Source organism: Sylvia atricapilla, chromosome 6, assembly GCF_009819655.1.
Source record: "Sylvia atricapilla isolate bSylAtr1 chromosome 6, bSylAtr1.pri, whole genome shotgun sequence".
Lineage (NCBI taxonomy): Eukaryota > Metazoa > Chordata > Aves > Passeriformes > Sylviidae > Sylvia > Sylvia atricapilla.
This window is the reverse complement of record NC_089145.1, coordinates 57552658-57572995: the sequence shown is the minus strand read 5'-3', so window position 1 is coordinate 57572995 and position 20338 is coordinate 57552658. Positions and strand designations below refer to the sequence as shown.

Genomic DNA, 20338 nt, shown 5'->3' with positions numbered 1-20338 from the left:
TTTTGGGGAGCAAAGAGGAAAAGATAAACTAGGTGAAGAGATGCACTGCTGCGTGATTTTTATAGGTTTTATGGGGGGGATTTTTTGGGGGTGTTTTTTTTTATTATTATTATTTTATTTTATTTTTTTTTTAGAAATAAATTTTGCCCTGTCTCAGATAATTAGCTATTTCCTTACTGGGTTACTGTGAAGGGAGAACATTCACTATGCTATTAAGTGAGCCAAAGGACTCACTCTGCTTTTATTTCCCCGTGTCTCTTTTCTCACCATCCTCCAGATGAAACATGGGTTCTGAAATAAAGGCAGTTTTGCTCCACCAGCATGGTTGCAATCCCACCCCACTGATGGGTGCTGGTGAGAGGAGCAGAGGGTGGCTTTGCCTCTGCAAGGGGCTTTTTCCTCCCAGGGAGTGAGGGTGCTGGGAGTGCAGCAGGAAGGACACCCCATATCATGCTCTGGTAGTTTGCCCATCACCCACCCTGGGGCTGACCCCAAAGAAGGGCAGGTTGTCTGGGGATGTGTGGGAGGACCAGTGTCTTAGTGAATCCCATTGGCTGGGGACAGCATCCCACAGGGTTTCTGAGTCCCCCACAAACCACACCAGTTTCTTTCCCCTTTGCCGTTCTCTCACCTCATCCCTGTGGGAAGAGGAGTGAGATCCAGCAGGGCCCCATGCCAGCTTCCCCCATCACCACTTCCCAGCTCCTCTTTGTAGCCAGTGAGGCTGTTTTGGCACAGCACTTGCTGAGGGGTGAGCAGTAGCAGCAGAGCAGGCGACAGCTCAGTTGTATTGATCGCTCAGATCTGTGCTGAAGTGCTGGTGCTTTTTTCCTCAGCAGCTTTCTTCCTGGCTGCATCCCAAAAGGAGGTAGGATTCAAAGGCAACTCCAGCCCTTGGCACAGGCTCCATCCAGCCTGTCCTTAGCTTCTGAAGAGAAAGGCCCAAAGGAAGTGCTCACCTTGATGCTGTGGAGGTTACAAAAGGAGCTCAGGCTGGATGATGTGTTTTCCGCTGCTGTGAAAAAAAACCCAAATCCCAATACACCTCAGACAGTGCTGCTCTGAGCTTCTGGCTGAGCAAGGAACACCTCCAAGGCAGGGGAGGAATGGAGGGGATGTTCAACCAGTCCATGGAGTGGGGCTGGCTTGGTCCCCAAGTCCTTGTCCTGACAGCAAGGAGGGCCTCTGGGACAGCTGGTCATGGCACTTCTGGCGAGCCAAAGGCCACAGAACGTGTGAAATGAGAGAGGGGTGTTTTGTTTGTGCACAGATTTGGGGAAAGGGACAGGGAAAGGGCTTTCTGGTGACTGTGTGTGTCTGCCTCAGTGTCACTGGTTTAGGATGAAGGCTGGTGGGGCAACTGAGCCAGGGCATGGGCATTTGGGGAGCAGGGCAGGAGGGCAATGGTACAGGTCTGCTGAGGCCAGGGGTGAGGTGCCTGTGCTGAGGGTGCCAGACACTATCTGTGTTCACAGGGACAGGCACCTGCAGCCATCTGATGGGGAACTTGCTTACAAACAGATGTCCTGATCATGAATGGAGAAGAGGGAGTTGTTCTGCCGTGTCACGGAACTCTTCAGTACCACTTGCAGTTATTTTTTAGAAAGCTCTGGGATGCAGAGAAGGACAGGAGGTGGTGGTTATAGGACATCACTGTTTTACAGACCCTCCTCCACCCCCATCTCAGAGAAGCCCCAAAGCCTCCCTCATCAGCCACCAGAGATCTCACTTCATCACCACCTCTCTACACAGACAAAGACCATCTTTGCACTTTCTGCCCTTTGCCTGACCTCCCACAGCAGTGACCTGCCAGGCTCCCTCCATTCCTTCTCCTTTCTGGCCTAGACATGCTGCCAGGCCAGAACTTTGGGGTATTCCTCCTTCCTCCTAAATTTTTGAGTATCCACTCTGGGATCTGGACCATTACAGAGCTCTGCTGTTGAGCTGAGGGTCCTGGCTGGGAGAAGGACCCCTTCTCTGGGAGGACGGGAGGAAGGGGGTGAAGAATCACTTCTTCCACACCCACTGGTAGAGTTTAGTTAACTTTTTTTTTTTAAAGCTCAATCAAATTTCTGAAGCTTGAACCTTCCCTGACTGCTGTGTCTTGTTGCTTTTTTGCTTCATTCCCTTCTGCTTAGGCAGCTACAGCGGACGCTGTGAGTCTTTAATGAGTTATTTAGCAGTGATCATGCTCTTCCACGGGTTTCAATTTCCACATGTTTCCCTTCAGGCTGTTTCAACTAATTTCTCCATTTGCATAATGCCACCCTTAGGGATGCTCTGGCACAGCCCCTTCTCCCCTGCTTTGACAAGTTCATCAGAGACTCAGACTATTAGTGGAAAAGACTCTAATTCTGCTGGCCCTTTAGCCTGCTCCTTCCCCATGCATCTCCAATTAAAAAAAGACAAAGAAGCAGTTTGGGGTTCAGAGGGATGAAATGCCCATGAGAAAATGGGCTGAAGACTGCTGGACCCTCCACCCTTGGAAGCCCCTGGGGGGAACCAGCTGGAAGAATTACACATTCAGAAGCAAAAGCTGCATCTTATTGTAGATTGTGGTCTGGCTGCCCAAATAATTTTGTCTGGGCCCCCAACCCCTGCTGATTCTGGGGTACTTGAAGGGGAGAGATAAGGAGGGCTTTAGCTGGGACAGCACTGAGCTGGGGCATGGTAGGGCTGGTCATCCCTGCTGCAGAGGCACCCACAGATGTCCCCTCTCCTGAAATAATGCTCTTGCTGGGTTATTTGGAGGGACAACATCCAGGAAGGCTGAGCACATGCAGGAGAGGGGAATGAAAACCATCACATAGGTGCCAGGTGATCTGCCCCTTAATAATCTTCTCTATAGCCACCTCATCTCTTTTGGACATGCCAGCCCTTCCCTGCAAGTTCTGCCTCTATTTCCACCATCACAAGCAAAATCTGCTTATTTCCTCCTGATCTTTGTGTTCTTCTGCTCCTCTTCAAGCAGATTTTAGGCTTCTACTACACACAGATGCTCTGGTCTCCCCCCTAATTCTTGTCCAACTACACAGGGAAAAAAAGCCTACACCACCATCCTGTTCTCAGTGATATTTGCCCACTGTGATCTACACTGAAATACATCTCCCTCCAAGATACCCAGACATCAGCTAGATTATAGCTTCCTTCAGGAACAGCATAAACACCTCCAGGTTTAAGTGAGTGTGGCACTCTTGTGAAGTTCACCTCTTTGATAGCCAGCTCCACGTTATTATAAACAGAGTCTTTTCTCCTGCTTTTTTTATTAGTTCTTCCATGTTAAAAAACAGAATGGGAACTTTCAGACCAGCCTCTGTACAGATCTCTGATGCACTTCTCTCTTTTATGGCTCAAGTACAATGGCAATCGCAGACATTAACATGCTTCTTTAGGATGAAATGTACATTTGAATGGCACCCAGCTGGAGGAACATGCTGCATCTCTTGCAAAGCTGGCTGCAGCCTGCCCAGAAACTCTGGGAAGGGGGTGGGAGATGCCCAGAGTCTGCCTGCAGTCTCCTGCACATGGGGAAAAGAGGCAACAGGGGAGCCAGAGAGAGGAGGGATGGTCAAAGGTGGATGCTGGAGAGTAGGGGGTGAGACATGGCTTCTTAACACCAGCCCTTTGGGGCAACCACTGCCTTCATACCCACCTCTGAAGCATTTAATGTGTTGATGACAATATACGTATAAGCAAAAGTAAGATGTATAGGAAGGGATGCTTGGTATTTCCTTGTTACTAGAGGTTTTTGGATGGATGGATGGATGGATGGATGGATGGATGGATGGATGGATGGATGGATGGATGGAGATACCTCTCTCCAAGGAATGGGAAGGAGTGTGTTGAGGTCACCCTGTGTCTCAGGCTCCTTCCATGTCTCTTCCTTGTCTGGATCTTGTCCCCTCACAAAGAGCACTCCCACCCCAGATTCTGCAGGTTTTGTCAGCCTTTTCTTTCCATCCCTCTTTGTGTGCAGGGCCCTGACCTAGTACAAGGAATGGAATCCTTCAGGCCGGCACCCCTCCCAGGACACTTCTTAGGTGGAGATTTCCATTAAAAATCTTTTGAGAGTCCAGCACTCTGGGATGACAACCTTATGAGGCCTCTGACTTGGGATCATCATGGCAGTCACTATTAACACAGAGAAAACCTTGCTGTCTTTACCAGCTTGCACCAACAATGGGAGAGATGGTGTGCAACCACCAGCCTGCCTTCCTCCTTGTTTCTGATTTGGGATAAACCAGCAACTGGGATGTTCTCCTGTGGACCAGGGGTCTGTCTGCAGAGGGCTGCAGAGAGCATGCCTCCTGGTCTTGTCCATGCTCTGTCCTCCTATTTCATTGCAGCTGAAGGGATCAGGCCAACCCACGGCACTGAAGTGAGAATGTCGTCCCCATCACAGGAGTCTGGAGACCCCACCAGGACTCTGGCCTCCCAGAAGAAGCAGCAGTCATTCCCTGGCACCACATCCCCTCTTCTCCCTGTGTGTACCCTTCATGGGCAAGTGACAGATCTCCCAGCTGTGGGGCTGAGAAGGGAAGCTGTAGCCCCAGATCGGGGTGGTTGCACCAGCCCATCAGCAGCATGTGGCTTCTCTCCTGCACATCTTCCACCAGGCAAATGTGCTCCTCCTTGTCCCAGCAGCCAGGCTGGTTGCTCAGTTCCCTGTTGCTTGATGGTCACACGCCACAGCCTCAGGGAGAACAGGGGTCTACTGTTTGTCTGAAAGAGGAAGAAACCTGCACAGGACATCCATGCTGGGGTCCTGCTGTGCAAGCAGCCCTTGCAGGCACTGGTGCTCTGTGCTCCGCAGGAAAGCTCAATCCCAGAAGGGTCAGCAGCCAGGGATGGCAGTGACACGCAGGTGGCAGCTACACGTGGCCCCCTTTGGAGAGATAAGCAATCAGTGCTACCACCACCCCGATGTACACTCCCGTGCCGATGGTTATGGAGAGCGCGGCGAGGAAGAGAGCTCGGCGGGAGGCTGAGCTGGCCAGATGAAAATCTCCTTTGGAGACAGCCTTGCTGGTCTGAAAGGAGAAGAAATACTTGTTGCTCACAGCTGTACCAACCTGGCCTTCAAGCAGCAAGCAGTTGTTTCATTTCTGAGCCAGTGGTTTTTGTTTGGCCACTGCAGCCCGTGGAGGCTGGGAACAGACAGCAAGGTGTCTGTCAGTCTGGGAGGGCTCAGAACAGCAGTGCCACTCACACACGTTTCCCTGTGGATTTTGCCTCCAAGGGAAGCATGGGCTTCAACTGTTTGTCTGAAAGCACCCACTTGGGCACAAAGCCAGAGCTGTGAGTGGGTGGCTGGACCCTCATAAGACCTCTGTGCGTGGAGTGATGGCAGTGTGGTACTGACCAGATACCAGTGCACCCTATATAGGGATGTAAAAAGAACTGCCTAGGCTCAGGGAGCTGACTCTTGATGGCGTGGTCTGTTGGTCCAGCTGTGTGTGCTGCCACCTGATTTTTCCTGCATGGGGATTTTCAGCTGAAGCCTATTTGCTGTTGAAGGGCTGATGAAACCAGCTGTGGAGACAGATCCCCATCTCTCTGGAGAAGGATGGCAACTTCCAGCTTCTATGTGTGCTCAGGGTATATTCCAAGCTGCTCTAGTTATTACCTACTACTTGAGTTCAAGTTGCCAGGTGAGCATCAATGCACTCAATGTGCAAAGACACCAAGCAAAGATATAGTCCTTGCCTCAGTGGGTGAACAAAGGGGGTAATTATAGAACATGGAGCTAGATATAAACTGCCCCACCTACATCATCATGTGGAGAGTGCACTGTGCTATTTTGTACTACATGGAAAAATGTGAAATCAGCTGCTCCTTTGGGTCCTAATCAATTAATGCTTCCCCTGCCTCTCACCAGCTCTGTGCCAGGCACTCATGTAATATATTTTTCCACTTCTGTTCCTATCCTCTTGATTTAACTTCTTAATGCCTCCCCCCAACTATTCTTGGTACAGCAGCATCTATGCAAATGTGGAGTAAATCCCCTGGCTCTGCATGAATTATTCTGGGTCAACAGCGATGTTAAGTGAGCCAGACCCTGGGCTAAGCCCTTAAGGATGCAGCAACTCCTCTGAGCTGCAGCAGCCTGAGGGCCATTTCCTCTGCAGCCTCTGCCAGCCTGGCATTGGCTCCCACAGGTTATCCAATGTGCATCAGAAACAAGTGCAAGAGAGGAGCTGTAGTGTGATATGGACACCAAGCTCCCCTTTGTGTCCAGCCTCCAGAGCAGCCTGGTTCCTGTGGGATGAGCTGCCTCAGTCTGGGTAATGGTGTAGAACTTCTCATTACTGGAGAGTGGGAGGACGGGTGGGAAAATGCCATTTTCCTGGAACCTGGCTGGAGGGTGAGAAGCTGGGCAAGGAGCCAAGAGAAATAACAGCCAGAATACCCAAAGAAAAAGCAAAGATAAGCGTACAGCACTGACTTCCAGTAACCCACACCAGAACTGGAGGGGTTCCAACCTCACAACTGTGGAGACATCCAGGAGCACCCTTTGTCTCAACCTTCAGAGTTATGGCCATGGCACAGAGATGAGCCTTAGGTTCACAAAGGTGTTGGTCACCTCCTTGGGCTGCTGTGGTTTTCAGGGCCTTGCTTTAGCACTTGGCACATGCAGGCAAGCAAAGAGATTCCTTACCCCTTGGGAGAAGTAGAAGGCAGCAATCCCCAGGGGCCAGAAGCAACACAGCATGGAGAAAAGGGCCAAGCCCAAGTGGTCCCGGGGGGGAAGCATCAGGAAATGATCCTCGCTTTCGCTGTCACTGGAGGAGTCGCTCTGCAAAACCAGATGGAATCAGCACATGCCCACGTCCCCATGCCACTCTGCAGGCTGCATCTCAGCACCTCGCCTCCCAGCTCCCACTCTCTCCTGATCCTGTCACATATTCTCATGCAATTCCCACTGGCAAATTCAAGGAGTAAATTTCAAAAATATTTTAGACTCTTCAGCATGGTTTGATGAGGAACAACGTAGCTCAGCAAATTCAAGAGTGAAATGGATTTTCGGCTCCCTGCCAGAGCAAATGCTGGGGGTCTGGGATTTCCCTGCATTAGAGAAAGTCTTAAACTGAAATATCTTCAGCTTTGGCAGAACCGACTGTTTGTCAGCTTAAACAAACTTAAACAAAGTGACTTATCCCCATTAGAGCCTAGGAGATCAATATTCCTGCTAGACTAATTTAGGAAGTGAGGGAAAGCATTTAAAGTGGAGCCTACATTGCAGGGGCAGCATGCCCTGTCCCCTTAGTGAGTCACTGCTCAGTGGCTGTGGTGAGCCCTCTGGCCTCTGGGCACCACTGGGCCAGCCTCAGACTACCCTGCAAGTGTCTTGGTGGGGAAGGGACACAGAGGTGGGGACATCCCTGCTGCCATCTGATTAGGCTACATCACCAACACCAAAACAAGCAGAGCCATGCTGGTTCATCAGGCACCAGCTCCAGTGAGCTCTGGGACCCTCTCCCAGCTCTCAAGATCCTGGAGGATGTTTTCCAGCTTTGGCACCACGGCTCAAACCATAGTGTGGCCCAGCACAGCAATCAGCCTGCTTTGTCAGCTCTCATTCTTCCTGTGCAGGATTCATCCTGTCTTTATATATATAAAGTTTTCTCTCAGCTGCTGCCATCACTGCTGCATGTGAATTCTGATGTTATGCAAGAATTTCTGTTTCTCTTTAGCTCGAGTGCCACAGCAGTTGCAGGCTGTCCTTGTCAAAGCATTCCAATTTCCCAAGGGTCCCACAGAGACCCACCTCCCTTTTGCTCCCAGCAGCAGGCTGCTCTTAGGGAAGCTGACCTCCTTCTGAGGTTAGCAGTGAGGAAAAGGGAGCAGAAATGATAAGGAGAAAGAAGAAATAGTGGGTGAACAGGGAGGCTGGTGAGGCAGGAGATGGAAGGATCGGGGTGGGGGGGGGGAGTTCTGGCTAAAGAAGGGAGAATAAATTATCAAGAATTTGAGCCAATGTTCAGAAAGAATGACCACAGGAGTTTAGTGCTATCCCACCTGTCCAAGCTCACCTCATACTCCTGGAGCTCCTCTTCCTCCACCTCGTAGGAAACAGTTTGGATGCGGATGTCACTCTCTACCAAGCAGGACCCTTGTGCCTCATGCCCTTCAGGAGCTTCAGATGGAGACTCTTTGCTTTCTGTAAAAGTGGTCTCGCAGCTTTCCATCTTGCTGTCCTTGGCCTTGAGAGCAGTCTCATCCTTCACAAGGATGAAACTGGGGCCATACAAAGCTTCAACAGCCAGCTGCAGGGAACTGGCATCCAGCAGCTGGTGAGTCCTGGCACCACCAGTGTTTTGGAATATGTAGGAATACAGTTTCCCTTGGCAGCGGTGACTGGGGTAGTCCTGGCTGTGATGCTGGTGGTAAGAATAGCTGCTGCGAAGGTGGCCATTGGATTTGGCCAAGAGAGGGTTTTGGAGCTCACGCACGCTTTCCATGCTGCCGGCAGCGCTGCTGGTGGTGGGGAGATCCTGCAGGAGCAGAGGGGGTGGGAGGGAGCAGGCTGTTATTTCAGCGAGGTGGGGGAGCAGAGAAACCTCTCACCCATGCACAGCCAATGTAAGGAGGCTAGCGGGAACAGGAAAATTTGGCAAGACTGGAGAAAACCAGACCCCTCCCCAGCTCTGCACAGTTTTGACTGCTATCTCCCCAGGTGCCAGCAAGATAAGGAGGCAGCCCTGCAGTAAGGTTGTCTGATTCAGGCTGGATTAACGTGAGGACTTGCTATATCTATAATGCATCTTAAGTTGGCCATGTGCAGCCTGACAGGAAAGGAGCTACAGCATCTTTTCATAATGTGTGCTGTGACAAAGGCTGGCAGCACAGAAGTAGATAAGAGACTGACATTCACTCAAGGAGCCCTCCCTGACTTCCCATGGGGAATTGTATCCCTCTGGACATTACATATACACATAACTGGCTTTCAGGGCACAGGATGTTCTCTAGGATTCATCCAAGGCTCAGCTGGGGCTGGGGCAAGTGCAGTGAGCCACCAAGGGAAGCCAGGGGTGTGCTCTGGGGACATGGAGGTGGTGTTTAGGCTGGGGTGGGAGTCTTGGGTGCTCAGCCAGCTGTGAGGAGGAACAGGAAGATGTGGAGATTAAAGAAAAAACTCCATGGGGTTTAGTCCATTTTGAAATGGTGACATTTTAAGTAAATGATCCATCACATAAAAGTGCTGTTTAAACCAGCTCCACCCCTGGGTATAGCAGCAGCCAGACAACCTTGGCTCTGGGCCACCAGCTTCAGAAACTGCTGAGTCCAAATGAGATCCTCAGCTACAAATGTCAACATGGGTTTCTTCCTCGGGGAAATTCACCTCCCTCTCCCTTCCTCCATTTCAGAGTGCTAAAACCTTCTACTGCTCTCATTTTATTTTTCCCCATGAAATTTTCTCAGATGAACTATTTCCACCCCTTTCCTTCAGAGGAGCATTTGGCTTCCCAACCCACCTTGGAACAAAGAAAAAGTACCGTGAAATATTAGGATTCTCAGGAGAGAAAAACAATTACTTTGCCCTCTTCACTACCTGAGCCCCAGGTTTTACAGTCTCTTTAGCATCTTCCCAGCTCCCAGACCATGCCACCTTATTGCCTTGCAACCTCAAATGTTCCTATCCTCCTTAGAGATCTCCATCACTGACTCCTCTGCAGGATGCTGTGTAGCAGGGTCACACTTCCTCCAGCTGTAGGAATCCCTGAGGTGCATTAGGTTTTCTGATAAAAAGCACTTCACCTTGGCTTTAAATCTCAAGAAGGAAATTATAAATAGAGAAACTGAAGACTTTAGAGAGTGAAAAACCCAAGTGGTCCCATTTTCTTGACCAAACTCTACCACATCATGTGGGTTTGGGAGCTGTGCATGGTTTTAAATGGACCTGTCCATTGGCTTTGTTTGGGCAATGGTCATCACATTTTGGAAATCTGCTCAGGAAAATGGAACTATTCAAAAGCCCTCTCGTGCTGCTAAAACACTGTGCATTTTGGTGAATGCCCTTCACTTCTCCCTTCCCAAAACCATTCCCGGCCTTCCACAGTCTCCCACCTCTACTTATAAAGCCAGTAATGGCTCGTGCAGCAGATGGCCATTAAGTATTTTCAAAATATTTAAGGGAGATGCATATTTGTAGCAAAGATGGTTTTATTTTCTGTACAGGCACAGAGAAGCTCAAAGCTACATCCCAGTTTTCAGGAAACCACAATCCTCTTCTTTGCTTACATTAACATGCAAATTAGATAGCTAATAAAATAACTTAATTTTTAACAAAGCACTAAGGAAAGACCAGTCACCAAAGTGTCATTTGAGAGCAGGAGCCAAAGCAGGAGCCCAGTGCTAGCGAGAGAAAATTTGTTTTAGTACAGCATCCACACCTTATCTCAGGAAATGATTCTGGCAGCAAGCTGGGGTAGGAAGGAATGGGATCTTGCTGAGAACTGCTGAAGGGAGTCAGTTCCAAATGTGCTGGGAAACACCAGCAGACAGGCTGCGGGCAGGCTGCTGGCCACTGGGCAGCAGGTGCTCTCTGTGTGGAAGTTGCTGTGCTTCTCACTTTGGATCCTCAGCAACAGGTTGGAGAAGGAGCAGAGCTGCCCAGAAAAGCCACACATTCCCAGCAGCAAGCACTGGGAAACAGAGCGTGGGAGGGGGAAAGAAGGGAAAGGAGCTGGGAGGAATTGGAAACCTAAAAGGCAGTTTGGGAGGTGCCAGGGAACCGGTGTGGGATGAGCTCATCTGTGCAGCTGGACTGCTGCTGAACACGGACTCTGTTGAGTCCCAAAGGATGCCTGAAGGGCTGCTGGGAGATGTCTCACTGACCTGGGCTGTGGGGAAGAGGCAGCGAGGGCTTGCAGACAGCAAACATCCAAGAGTGAACATGACTTGGAAGAGTAACAGTGTGGGTAGCAAAAGAATCACTGGAAAAAACTCCTGTGGTATGGGGGAGTCTGTGAATGTGGCCTGGGCAGGGCTGAGGCTTCATCCCAGGGAAGTGGGATGTGCTCAAACCTGTCTGGTCCCTCAAATTGTCCTGGAGCTGTCCTTAGAGCAGGGCCAGGATCTTAGAGTTCCTGCACAAAGCATGGATAGGGCAGGGTTGCAGCTAGAAGGATTTAGCCTGTGCTAGTCCCATACCCTCTGGAATTATAGAAGATTAACCTGTACTAAAGTCTTTTTCCCTTGCAGCCTTCCACTCTTGGGAGTCGGGACAGATGCTCTCAGTGGGATACTGTAGGGACAAGGGGAAAATTGCAGAAGAAAATCTCACAGTGCTTCTGATAAATAAGCCAAGGAGCCACCAACTGCAGCCTTCATGCCCAGTCCTGGCATTTGTCAGCAGTGGGGAGGGGACAGTGAGTGTCACAACATGCTTACAGCAGTGTGCTCAGCCCTGCTGGAAAGCAGCCAGGCTGAAACCTTCCTCTCCAATAACGGTGAAGATGTGAAAGAGTCCCAGAACTACAGGGATTAGAGATGCTTCCCATGCCTCAGTCACCAAGATCAGCACATCACACAGAGACCGTGTACTGAATGGTCCGGGTTTGCAGGTGGAGACAAGGGCCATCAAGCCATCATCAAGAGGTGACATTAGAGAGGGAATGGCAGAGAGGGTGAGGACCAGCCCTGCATGCACATGGACAAGGAAGGAGAGAGTCAACCAGCCCTGCACTTGTCCCCAAACCCCATTTAGGTTATCTGAATCCTACAGGGAATTTAGCCACTCAGGGACTTAAAAAAGAAAGCCTAGTAATGAAATAAGCCTGATGATAAAGAAAGCCTGTTAATAACCAAGGCTGGGGAAAGAGGAATGAAGTCAGAAGATGAAGGCAAGAAAGCAGAAAGAGACAAAATCGTCAAAGAGTGGCCATTTTCTGTCCTGATTCCAGCAAGACTGGATGGTGTGCATATCCATCAGCCCCATGGGGCTAGTCTGGGCTGCACTGGCAGCAGGTAATGGTGGTGAGATGCTGCTAGATGCATGGGGAGGAAGCACACACACAGCCGTGCCGCTGTGTGCACAGGGAGGACGTGCACATACAAGCACACATGCACATCTTGGGCACACCTGAAGGAGGCAGACTGCGGTGCCTTAGCTGAGCTGAACCATTGCTGCAGCTCTGCTGCTGCCTGACAGCTGCTGGCTCCCTACCGAACTGCCTCCCCCTGTGCACGGCTGCTCCTGGAACCAGCTGGCCCCCACACTCCCCAGCCCGGCTGCAGCAGTCCCCAGCAGAGTGGGAAATGCACAGCTGTGTTGTTGTGCTCTCAGCTTCTTAAGGCAAGTACTGGGTAAAATGAGCCAAAATAAGGCATGAAAATAAAGAGGTAGCAAATTTAGCTTTGTATTTCACAGATCTCACCTCCACACCACATCCCCTGAGGCAGTTCTCAGAGGGACCCTTGGCACAGATGCCGGCTATGATAAGCCAGTTAATGACGAATTAAGTAGCTGTTCCAGGAATCAATCATCGTTTAATTGCCCTGTCAAGCAAACACTCTGCCTTGCTTCCCGGGCTCATTAGCAGGTTGTGGCTGTGGTGCATGTCCCCAGACTCCAGAGTGAGAAGGTTAGCCCACCCTGGCTGAAGGTTTTCCCCTTCAGGACAGAGCCAGGAGAGGTCGGTGCTCTCAGGTACTGGTGTCTTGCTGCACTGCCATGTCCTGGCTGATCTGACAGCAGGGGACAGTGTGAATGCCTGCTCCTGATCCAGCTGATGTTAAGCAGCACCACGGCAATGTACAGCTTCCATAGCCCCAGGACACATGTGGACCCACTTCTGATGAAAGAGGAAAGCACAGATTTGTCGAGCACTTGTCCCTGACCCCAGACCTTCCTAGAAGCTCTCAGGAGGTGCTTTGGATCTTTTATGCAGAGGCCCAGGTCCAGTCAGGACACACTGCCTCTGGGCATCCAAGCTTGTGATTCTGTCCAAGAGAAAACCATCTCACAAAGGCTGTTGAGAAGCAAAGGCACAGAATCGCCTGGGCAGTTGTCATTTTGGAGAGGGGGGTGAAGGAAGGGCTGTGAAAGCTCATGGACAATGTGTCTGGCAGACCAAACCCTCTCTCAGCCATAGAAGCCCGTGCAGCAGCACGGATACCTGGCATTTCTCAGCCCTGAGCCCTGCAGGGTGAACCACAGCTCAAGGGGAGAAGGAAGTGCTTTCATCAGCCCCACAGACATGATTGCAGAAAGCAGTTTTGCTCCAGCCATCACTGAAGCCCTCCCATGGGTGCTCATCTGACACCACTGCTTCTGTCTGGGGCACAGCACCAGCGTGCAGATCGAGGGGCTGTTTATCCCTGGGATGTAACAAAGCCTTCACGGGTCTTGGGAAAGGTTGCTGTGGCACGAGCATCAGATGAGGTGGCCTGGGGGCTGGAAAGGTCAGAGGGGTGATGTTGGGGAGGCGGGTCTCAGTGTGGGGCAGGAGGGAAAGGTGGTGAGACACGATGGCCTCAATGGGGCTGGCAGAGATGGTACCCAGAGAAACAAAAGAGCACGGTAGGGACAGCAGTAGGAAGGGAAATGGTGGGCAAGAAGCATGGGGAAGCAAAGTGACATCTGAGCCAGAGAGAGAGCTGGACCCTGGCCACTGACATGGATAAGAAAAGGACTATGAAGCTGCTGGAGGGGAAAGAGTTGGTGAGAACCAGGAGGGAAGGAAGAAGGTGACACAAAGCCTGTCCACTTGGATTAGAGGGAGGACAGCTGAGGCATTTGTGATGTAGAGAACCTGATTCACACCTTTGATGCTGCTGGTTTGATAGAGCTGGAAAGGAGTGAATAAAATGGTTGTTCTGATCTCCTGACAGGTGGAAAGCCAGTACCAAAGGGCCCCTGGCTCCAACAGAGATTAAATTGCTCTGAGAATTGGGATGCAATGGGCTGCTTTTCAAGGATCACAAGTCCAATTGGGCAATTTCCAGGTGGAAATTGGGTCTTTATTGTCTCTGATAAAAATGTTTCTCTGCGGCAATTTTCTGACCCAAGTGTGCTCAGAACTAAGGTGTTGCTCCTAATGGTAGGAAGCAGCAAATCTACCCTGGGGCTGGCAGGGAAGAGCCGGGCTGGTTTTGGAGAAGCCTTTCCAGGGGCTCTACAGGGCTGAGGCTCCCGCCCCTCCCAGCTCCGGTGCCAGTAATCTGGACACACTGCCCGTGCGCATCACATCACCAGGGGAGCAGTGGAAACTCCATCGTCTCCACGCAGGCATCCCCGGGACACCGGCAGCGCCTGCACACGGGCTGCACACGGGCGGGCTCTCCGCGGCTGCCGTGTCCCCGCCTCGGCCGCGCCCGGCGCTCGCCAGGCGGCCGCCAGGTGTCCCCGCCGCGCCGCGCAGCGCCCGCACAGCCCGCACAGCCCGAACAGCCCGAACAGCCCTGTACAGCCCATATAACCCGCACAGCCCGCACAGCCCGAACAGCCCGCACAGCCCGAACAGCCCGGTACAGCCCGAACAGCCCGCACAGCCCGAACAGCCCGAACAGCCCGAACAGCCCGAACAGCCCGAACAGCCCTGTACAGCCCTATACAGCCCGAACAGCCCATATAACCCGTACAGCCCATATAACCCGCACAGCCCGTACAGCCCTGCACAGCCCTGTACAGCCCCGTACAGCCCCGCACAGCCCCGTACAGCCCCGCACAGCCCATATAACCCACACAGCCAGCACAGCCCCGTACAGCCCCCAACACAGCCCTGTACAGCCCATATAACCCGCACAGCCCGTACAGCCCGTACAGCCCTGTACAGCCCCGCACAGCCCCGGCCGCGGGGCCCGACCGCTCCCGACCCTCAGCGTTGCGGGGCCGGGCCAAAGCCGGGCCCGGTGGCTGTGTGTGAATTGCTGGGGGCTGCTACGGCGCCCCAACACCCCATGGTTGGTGTCGGCTCGTGTAGTGTGAGCACTCGGCCCGGGGTCTGAGCTCACCGAGCTCGCCGGGATGCACCTCGCCGTGTCCCTCAGGCACGAGAGATACGGGAAAGGCTCACCGAGCTGGAGATACGGGAAGAAAAAAAGCACGGACGGTGATGGAAATGAAGCACATGGTGGTGTGGGTGGCTAGGTGTATAATTAGCAGGTTTGGACTCTTCAGCATCCCTTTTTTTTAAGCAGGAGATGCAAACAAGTAAATAAGGTGGCTGTCGGAAGTTTTGTCAGGATGTCCTGTGTCTGTGGGATCCGGGAGGAGAGAGGGCAGTGTAGGGGGGCTGCTCCTGTGGCTGGCCCGGAGCTGGAGGGCAGCAGAGTGGCCTCGGGATGCCCAGCTGAAGGCAGAGCAGAGTGGGTGACCTGGCTGCCAGCACTGGGCCAGGGAAGTGGACCAGGACAGGATGAGAGATGAGCAAGTTCTGAAGGTTCCAACAGCCACTCTGGGACAGTTCTTTCAGCCTCAGAGCACTCCTGGAGGGTTTGCACCCAAACAACCAGCAGCCCTGCAGCACACTCAACAATAAGGCTCTGTGAGGGGCTTTAAAGGGGCACAAGACGCCAAACAAAGCAGATGGATTGCTCTCACCAGAGGCTTCTTCACTTTCCTGTATGGAGACCCAACAGGGTTGCTGGGAGGCAGTGGAGGTCAGGGCAGTGACTCCCAGGTGTGGTCCCTGCTGGGGCTGTTGGCATCTCCAGCCCTTTGAGGCATCAGCCAGTGAAGACAGCTTTGGAAGCTTTTGGGCTCTCACTTCTCATCTGAGCCAAAAAATGCCAGTCCAGGGTCAAGGGAGACTAATTCCCATGCCTGCTACAGCATCTAAACCACTGTCCCGGAGAAACATGAGCTCAGACTGGGTCTGGGCTTCAACCTTCTCTTCCTCAGCTCAGGACCACCCTAAGGAACTACCCTAAGACTGCTCTCTGGAGAAGAAAACCCTGCCCTCGAAGTAGAAAACCCACTTAGAAACATCCATGTATGCAAGGCCACTGAGAGCCAAACTCACTGACACCTGGGCTCCAATGCTTCCAGGACAGAGGCAGCCCAATCGCTCACCCGAGATCAGGCTCCTTGCTCAGAGTGCCCACGGGGACAAGTATCCCACTGGACGGCTCACAGAGGTCCCTCAAGATGTGTTTACTATCAAGACATTCTCTCTGCTGCTGCAAGATGCACAGAAGCTCTTGCTGGCAGATTGTAATTTTGCTCATGGCTGATTTTCCTCTGCTAATGACTACAGTCCTCAATTTCACATCAGGTTTTCTCTGTCACTATTTATACCCAGTATTGAACTGAACACAGTGGTTATCCTAAATGGCTCCATGTTCTTCTCCAAGCAGGGACTTTTACCCATACCCTTTTCTCCAGTCCCATCATCTTTACTTCAAGGCTCTTCTCCTGCTCATGAAGTCCCACAGGCCATTCATGGCTGCTGTTACCATGGGACCCTGCACCCCATCCTCCCCAGAGACCACTCTGAGAGCATCAATACCCTGTGCTGGAGCAGACCTGTGCCTCATGCTCCCCTCCAGGACCAGCTGTGCTCCCTGTGGCCCTGCAGCTCAGTCTGGGACCTTGTGCAGGTCTGCATCCCAGGAATTATCTCCTTGGCACCCGGCACAGAAGTGGTCAGGCAGATGGGACCTGGCTTTCTTCCAGGTGAGAGACTTGCACCATCTGAGACCAAAAAATGGGGACAGAGATATAGTACTCAGGATGGCAGCAGTTGTTGGGGGCACAGAAAGATGTCTTCCCCTTCACAGCTGTGGCTTGCTGATAGAGCAGCTTAGCTACAGCACCTAACTCCATCCTCACATCTCCCTGAAAATCCCCCCCCTTATCAACTGAAGCTGGCAATGTAAAGCGTCTGTTAAGGACTGCTCATTTGTCTCTGTTCAGAACATATCCATACTCAAATGATTCATTAGTACCCTGAAGGCTAGTGCATGCAGCGCCCTCCTTTCCCCACTGCCCTGTTTACTTTATCCATGTCTCCCTGCCTTTGGCTCAGGGCTATTTACCACCTTGCTTACTATGTCCTGATTCTCCTGGGGTTTCACAAGGCTCCTCTGTAGTTCAGGTGTTTAATTCATCTGCCAATGATCTGCTCTCTCTTTACAAATGAACTTAAGTTGCGGAGATGACACTTTTCTAGCTTACTTTTCCAAACCCTAAGTTTCCAAAATCAGTGTATATTTATCAGCAGTAAGATGATTTCCTGGTCCAGCAAATAAGTGGATTGCTGTCTTCCCATCTGGAAAACATCTGCAGAGGCAAACTTCAAGGTGTTAAAATGATTGTTTGGGTCAAAAAGTGCAATCCAAACCAGATGTTGACAGTCTCTTCCGTATTGCCAATGAATTCTCAAGTGGAGATATGCCCTCTGAGTTTGAGGAGGGGCAGTTCACACTGGTTTATTCTATCATCAGGAACATAATGAGAGGAAAGACAGCAGCTGCCCCCTGGTATCCACAACCCTTGTCTATCCCACAGTGTCAGACCCCAGGATGAAGCAGAGGATAGTGCTAAATTTTCTTCCATATAGTATGGAAACAGCTGTTACAAAACAATACCCCATTTTCTTTCCCATTATCGTGCCAAGTCGCTTTGCTGAGGCATCCTCTGGACTGCTCCTTCATTTGCTGTATGAATACTTTCCATTTCTTCCTGGCACATTTCTCTTCCCAGCCCATTACACCATTCCCCTGGGACAGGATTCAGCTTGCTTCTCGCACCCATACAGAGTCATAGTGTGTTGAGAGTGGCAGCTGTGCACAGGGTGAGCTGCACTGTTGGTCCTATGTGGGCTGAGCAAGGACATTCTGCTCATGGTGTTTCCCTCCCAGTATGTTCCTACTGGGTACAAGCCTCAGCATCACCCTCCTGTCCTTCCCTGCCACCATGGAAGTCATGGAGAGCGGGAAGCATCTGCAGAGAAACCTCTGGCCAGCCCAGGAGCAGCACCAGTGTGGCTCTCACACATGGCATCAAATCTCTGATCTACCTTGGGCCAATTTTTCATACCAGCTGTTGAGCTTCCAGACATATAGCTTGGGGACAAATTCTGCAACCAGCTCTGGTTTTCAAAATATACCTGAAGTGTTCTACTCCAAAAGGAAGCTGGTTGAAGTGATGCACTCAAGAAACACTGGGGCTCATTGTAGCCTTTCCTTTCAGGCTGAGCAAAGTGTTTGGTTTGCTGCCTTTTTCACTTGACAGAGAAATAGCAACACAAGGACAATTTGGAGGAAACCTGTAATGGATTTCTTTTTTCCTCTCTAATAGTGTGCCTTGGCCCTTCACTCAGAAAAGTCAAGTCATTCATTTGCCCATCTCCAACTCTACAAATAGAGAAATTTTGTCGAAGACTTTGCTTGAAATTACCATCCTGAAAGCAGTAATGGAGTTTCAGCTCCTGCAGTGGTACCTGCCCGTCTCAGGCTCAAGTCCAGAATTAAAAAAACTAGGTAGAAAAAGAGGGGCCAAAAGGGCAGAGCTTTGGACTATCTAGTGAAGTCAAAGATCATCCTGAAAAGATGTGAGTACATCCCAACACAAGCAGAGTGGCTGTGAAGGGGGCACACAAACCAAAATGACCTGCAGTGCCCACGCCAAGGGCCCACAGAATACTCTGCCATAAGCTCCTGGGCTGGGCAGGATTGGCCCTTTCGGGGCTTGCTCCAGGGAGCTCGTAGGTGGTAGATGGAGATTTTAATAGCCAATTTTTTTTTCTGAGCACTTGGTCACTTCTCTGCAAGTGATGGTGATGTCTGCAGGCTGGGCTGAGGGCAGGAAGGAGTTGGGTTCCATGCAAAAGCAGGGATCTGCTGTATAAATTCACCGTGCTGCAGCAAATTACTCATTCTTTAATAACGGTGTTTATTACCTGCCTCTGACGGTGGCTCAGGGAGAAGAAGTGAAGTGGATTCAGCTCCCCAAAGCTTTAGCTCTGCCAGCTGTTTTTATGACACAAGAAACTTTTGCCAGAGAAATGCAGTCATTGCATTTTGGCTTGGGTAATTTCTCCTCTTGACAATCTACAAAGTAACCAGCAACTATCCCTCAGAGACCAAAGCTATTTTTTTTCCCTGTGCGTGGCAGGCAGGCTCAAACCTCACTTCTCTGGTTTTCCCTGGTATTTATATAGTGCTACCTTCCTCCTGGGAAAAAGGTTTTTTTTACTGGTGGCAGATCCAAGCTAAATGAATGGGGAATTTATCTTTTTCAGAAGCAAAAGAAGGAGCCCAGTAAAATGGGGTTGCGAGAGCAGCATGGCTTTTGTGAAACCCGTAGCAGCTTCGGAGAAGGAATTATAAACAGGCACTGGGTAGGGTAGGAAAGTGCTTCCCATTGAAACTCCTGAACGAGTGGCTTTTTCCCCCAGACACAAAATGGGAGGTCATCCTCAGGGCTGTACAGAGATGGTGCTGCTCAGGGAAGTTGTGTCGTCGGCACAAGTCACGGCACGGACAATAGCTGTATCTACCGAGATCCCCGGACTGTTCCCCTGCCCAGCTGCACCCCGGGGATGGCCGGCAGTGGCGTGGCTCCCGCCGGCTGCTGGGGCTTCTCAGAAGATGGAAAACCACCCCCCAAACTTCAGCCGGCGGCTGAGCTGCCACCCGGGTAGGGAGTCCCGAAGGCAGGCTGGGTGCAAGGTTTCACTGCAATTGCTCCGACATATCTGGCCTCCAAAACTTTGGTTGAAATCCTTACATTTTGGCCACCCCAGAGCCTCTGACGAGGTAAATTGTCCTGGTTTCTCCGGGTTGTACCCTTTCACCTTTCCATCCCCCAGCGTTTTTTTCCGACCCCCCCACCCTCCCCCGGCGCCAGCTCCATCTCGGCTCGAGGCTGCCTTTCCCTGGGGACGCGCTGCATCCCACTGGAGCAGCCTGGGGACGAGCTCCCGGACCCCCCGGGAACGCCGATATCCCGGGTCCCAGCGGCGGTGCCCCCACCCGAGAGCCGTCCGCGGGTCCTTACCTGGGTGCCGAGGAAGGGCTCAGCCGCCAAGCCGGAGCAGCGGCGGCGGGAGCGGAGAGGCGGCGGCTGGCATGACGGCGGCTCGGCGGCCCCGGCGCGGCCTGTGGCCGGGTGGGCGCTCGGCGGCCCTGCGGCGGGCCCGGCCGCGGCCGTGGGGAGCGGCGGGAGCGGCGGAGCCCCGGCCGGTGCCGGAGTGCGGCAGCGCACAGGAGCGGCGGGGAGCGGCGCGGAGCTCCGGCAGGACCGCGCTTCACCTCCGCGCCCGCAGAGCCGCGCTCGCCCGCTGGAGCGATCAGCGACTCGAGGGCTGGCTCAGGGGAGCCGCGCCGCTGCTCCCGACGTGACTGCTCCTGCTGCTGCTTCCGAGAAACTCTCTCCTTTCTCTTCGGA

General features: G+C 52.0%; 1 protein-coding gene across 1 annotated transcript; it reads right to left on the bottom strand.

The window, feature by feature from the left end:
• Positions 1-3229: 3229 nt before the first annotated feature.
• SYNDIG1L (synapse differentiation inducing 1 like) lies at positions 3230-20049 on the bottom strand. The gene is made up of 4 exons (XM_066322058.1): positions 19949-20049; positions 8034-8495; positions 6659-6796; positions 3230-5030 (listed from the first exon to the last, which is right to left on the bottom strand). The coding sequence occupies exons 2-4, from the start codon at positions 8460-8462 to the stop codon at positions 4872-4874; spliced, it is 726 nt and encodes a 241-aa protein (XP_066178155.1). The 5' UTR covers positions 8463-8495; positions 19949-20049; the 3' UTR covers positions 3230-4871.
• Positions 20050-20338: the final 289 nt, after the last annotated feature.

Excerpts from the sequence above, each read along its gene's own strand:
- SYNDIG1L (XM_066322058.1), bottom strand. The coding sequence starts at position 8,462 with ATGGAAAGCGTGCGTGAGCTCCAAAACCCTCTCTTGGCCAAATCCAAT. Across the intron at positions 6,797-8,033 it reads AGGAGCTCCAGGAGTATGAG|AGCGACTCCTCCAGTGACAG; the intron begins GTGAGCTTGGAC and ends CTGGTTTTGCAG. Across the intron at positions 5,031-6,658 it reads CCTTCTACTTCTCCCAAGGG|ACCAGCAAGGCTGTCTCCAA; the intron begins GTAAGGAATCTC and ends TTCTCCTTTCAG.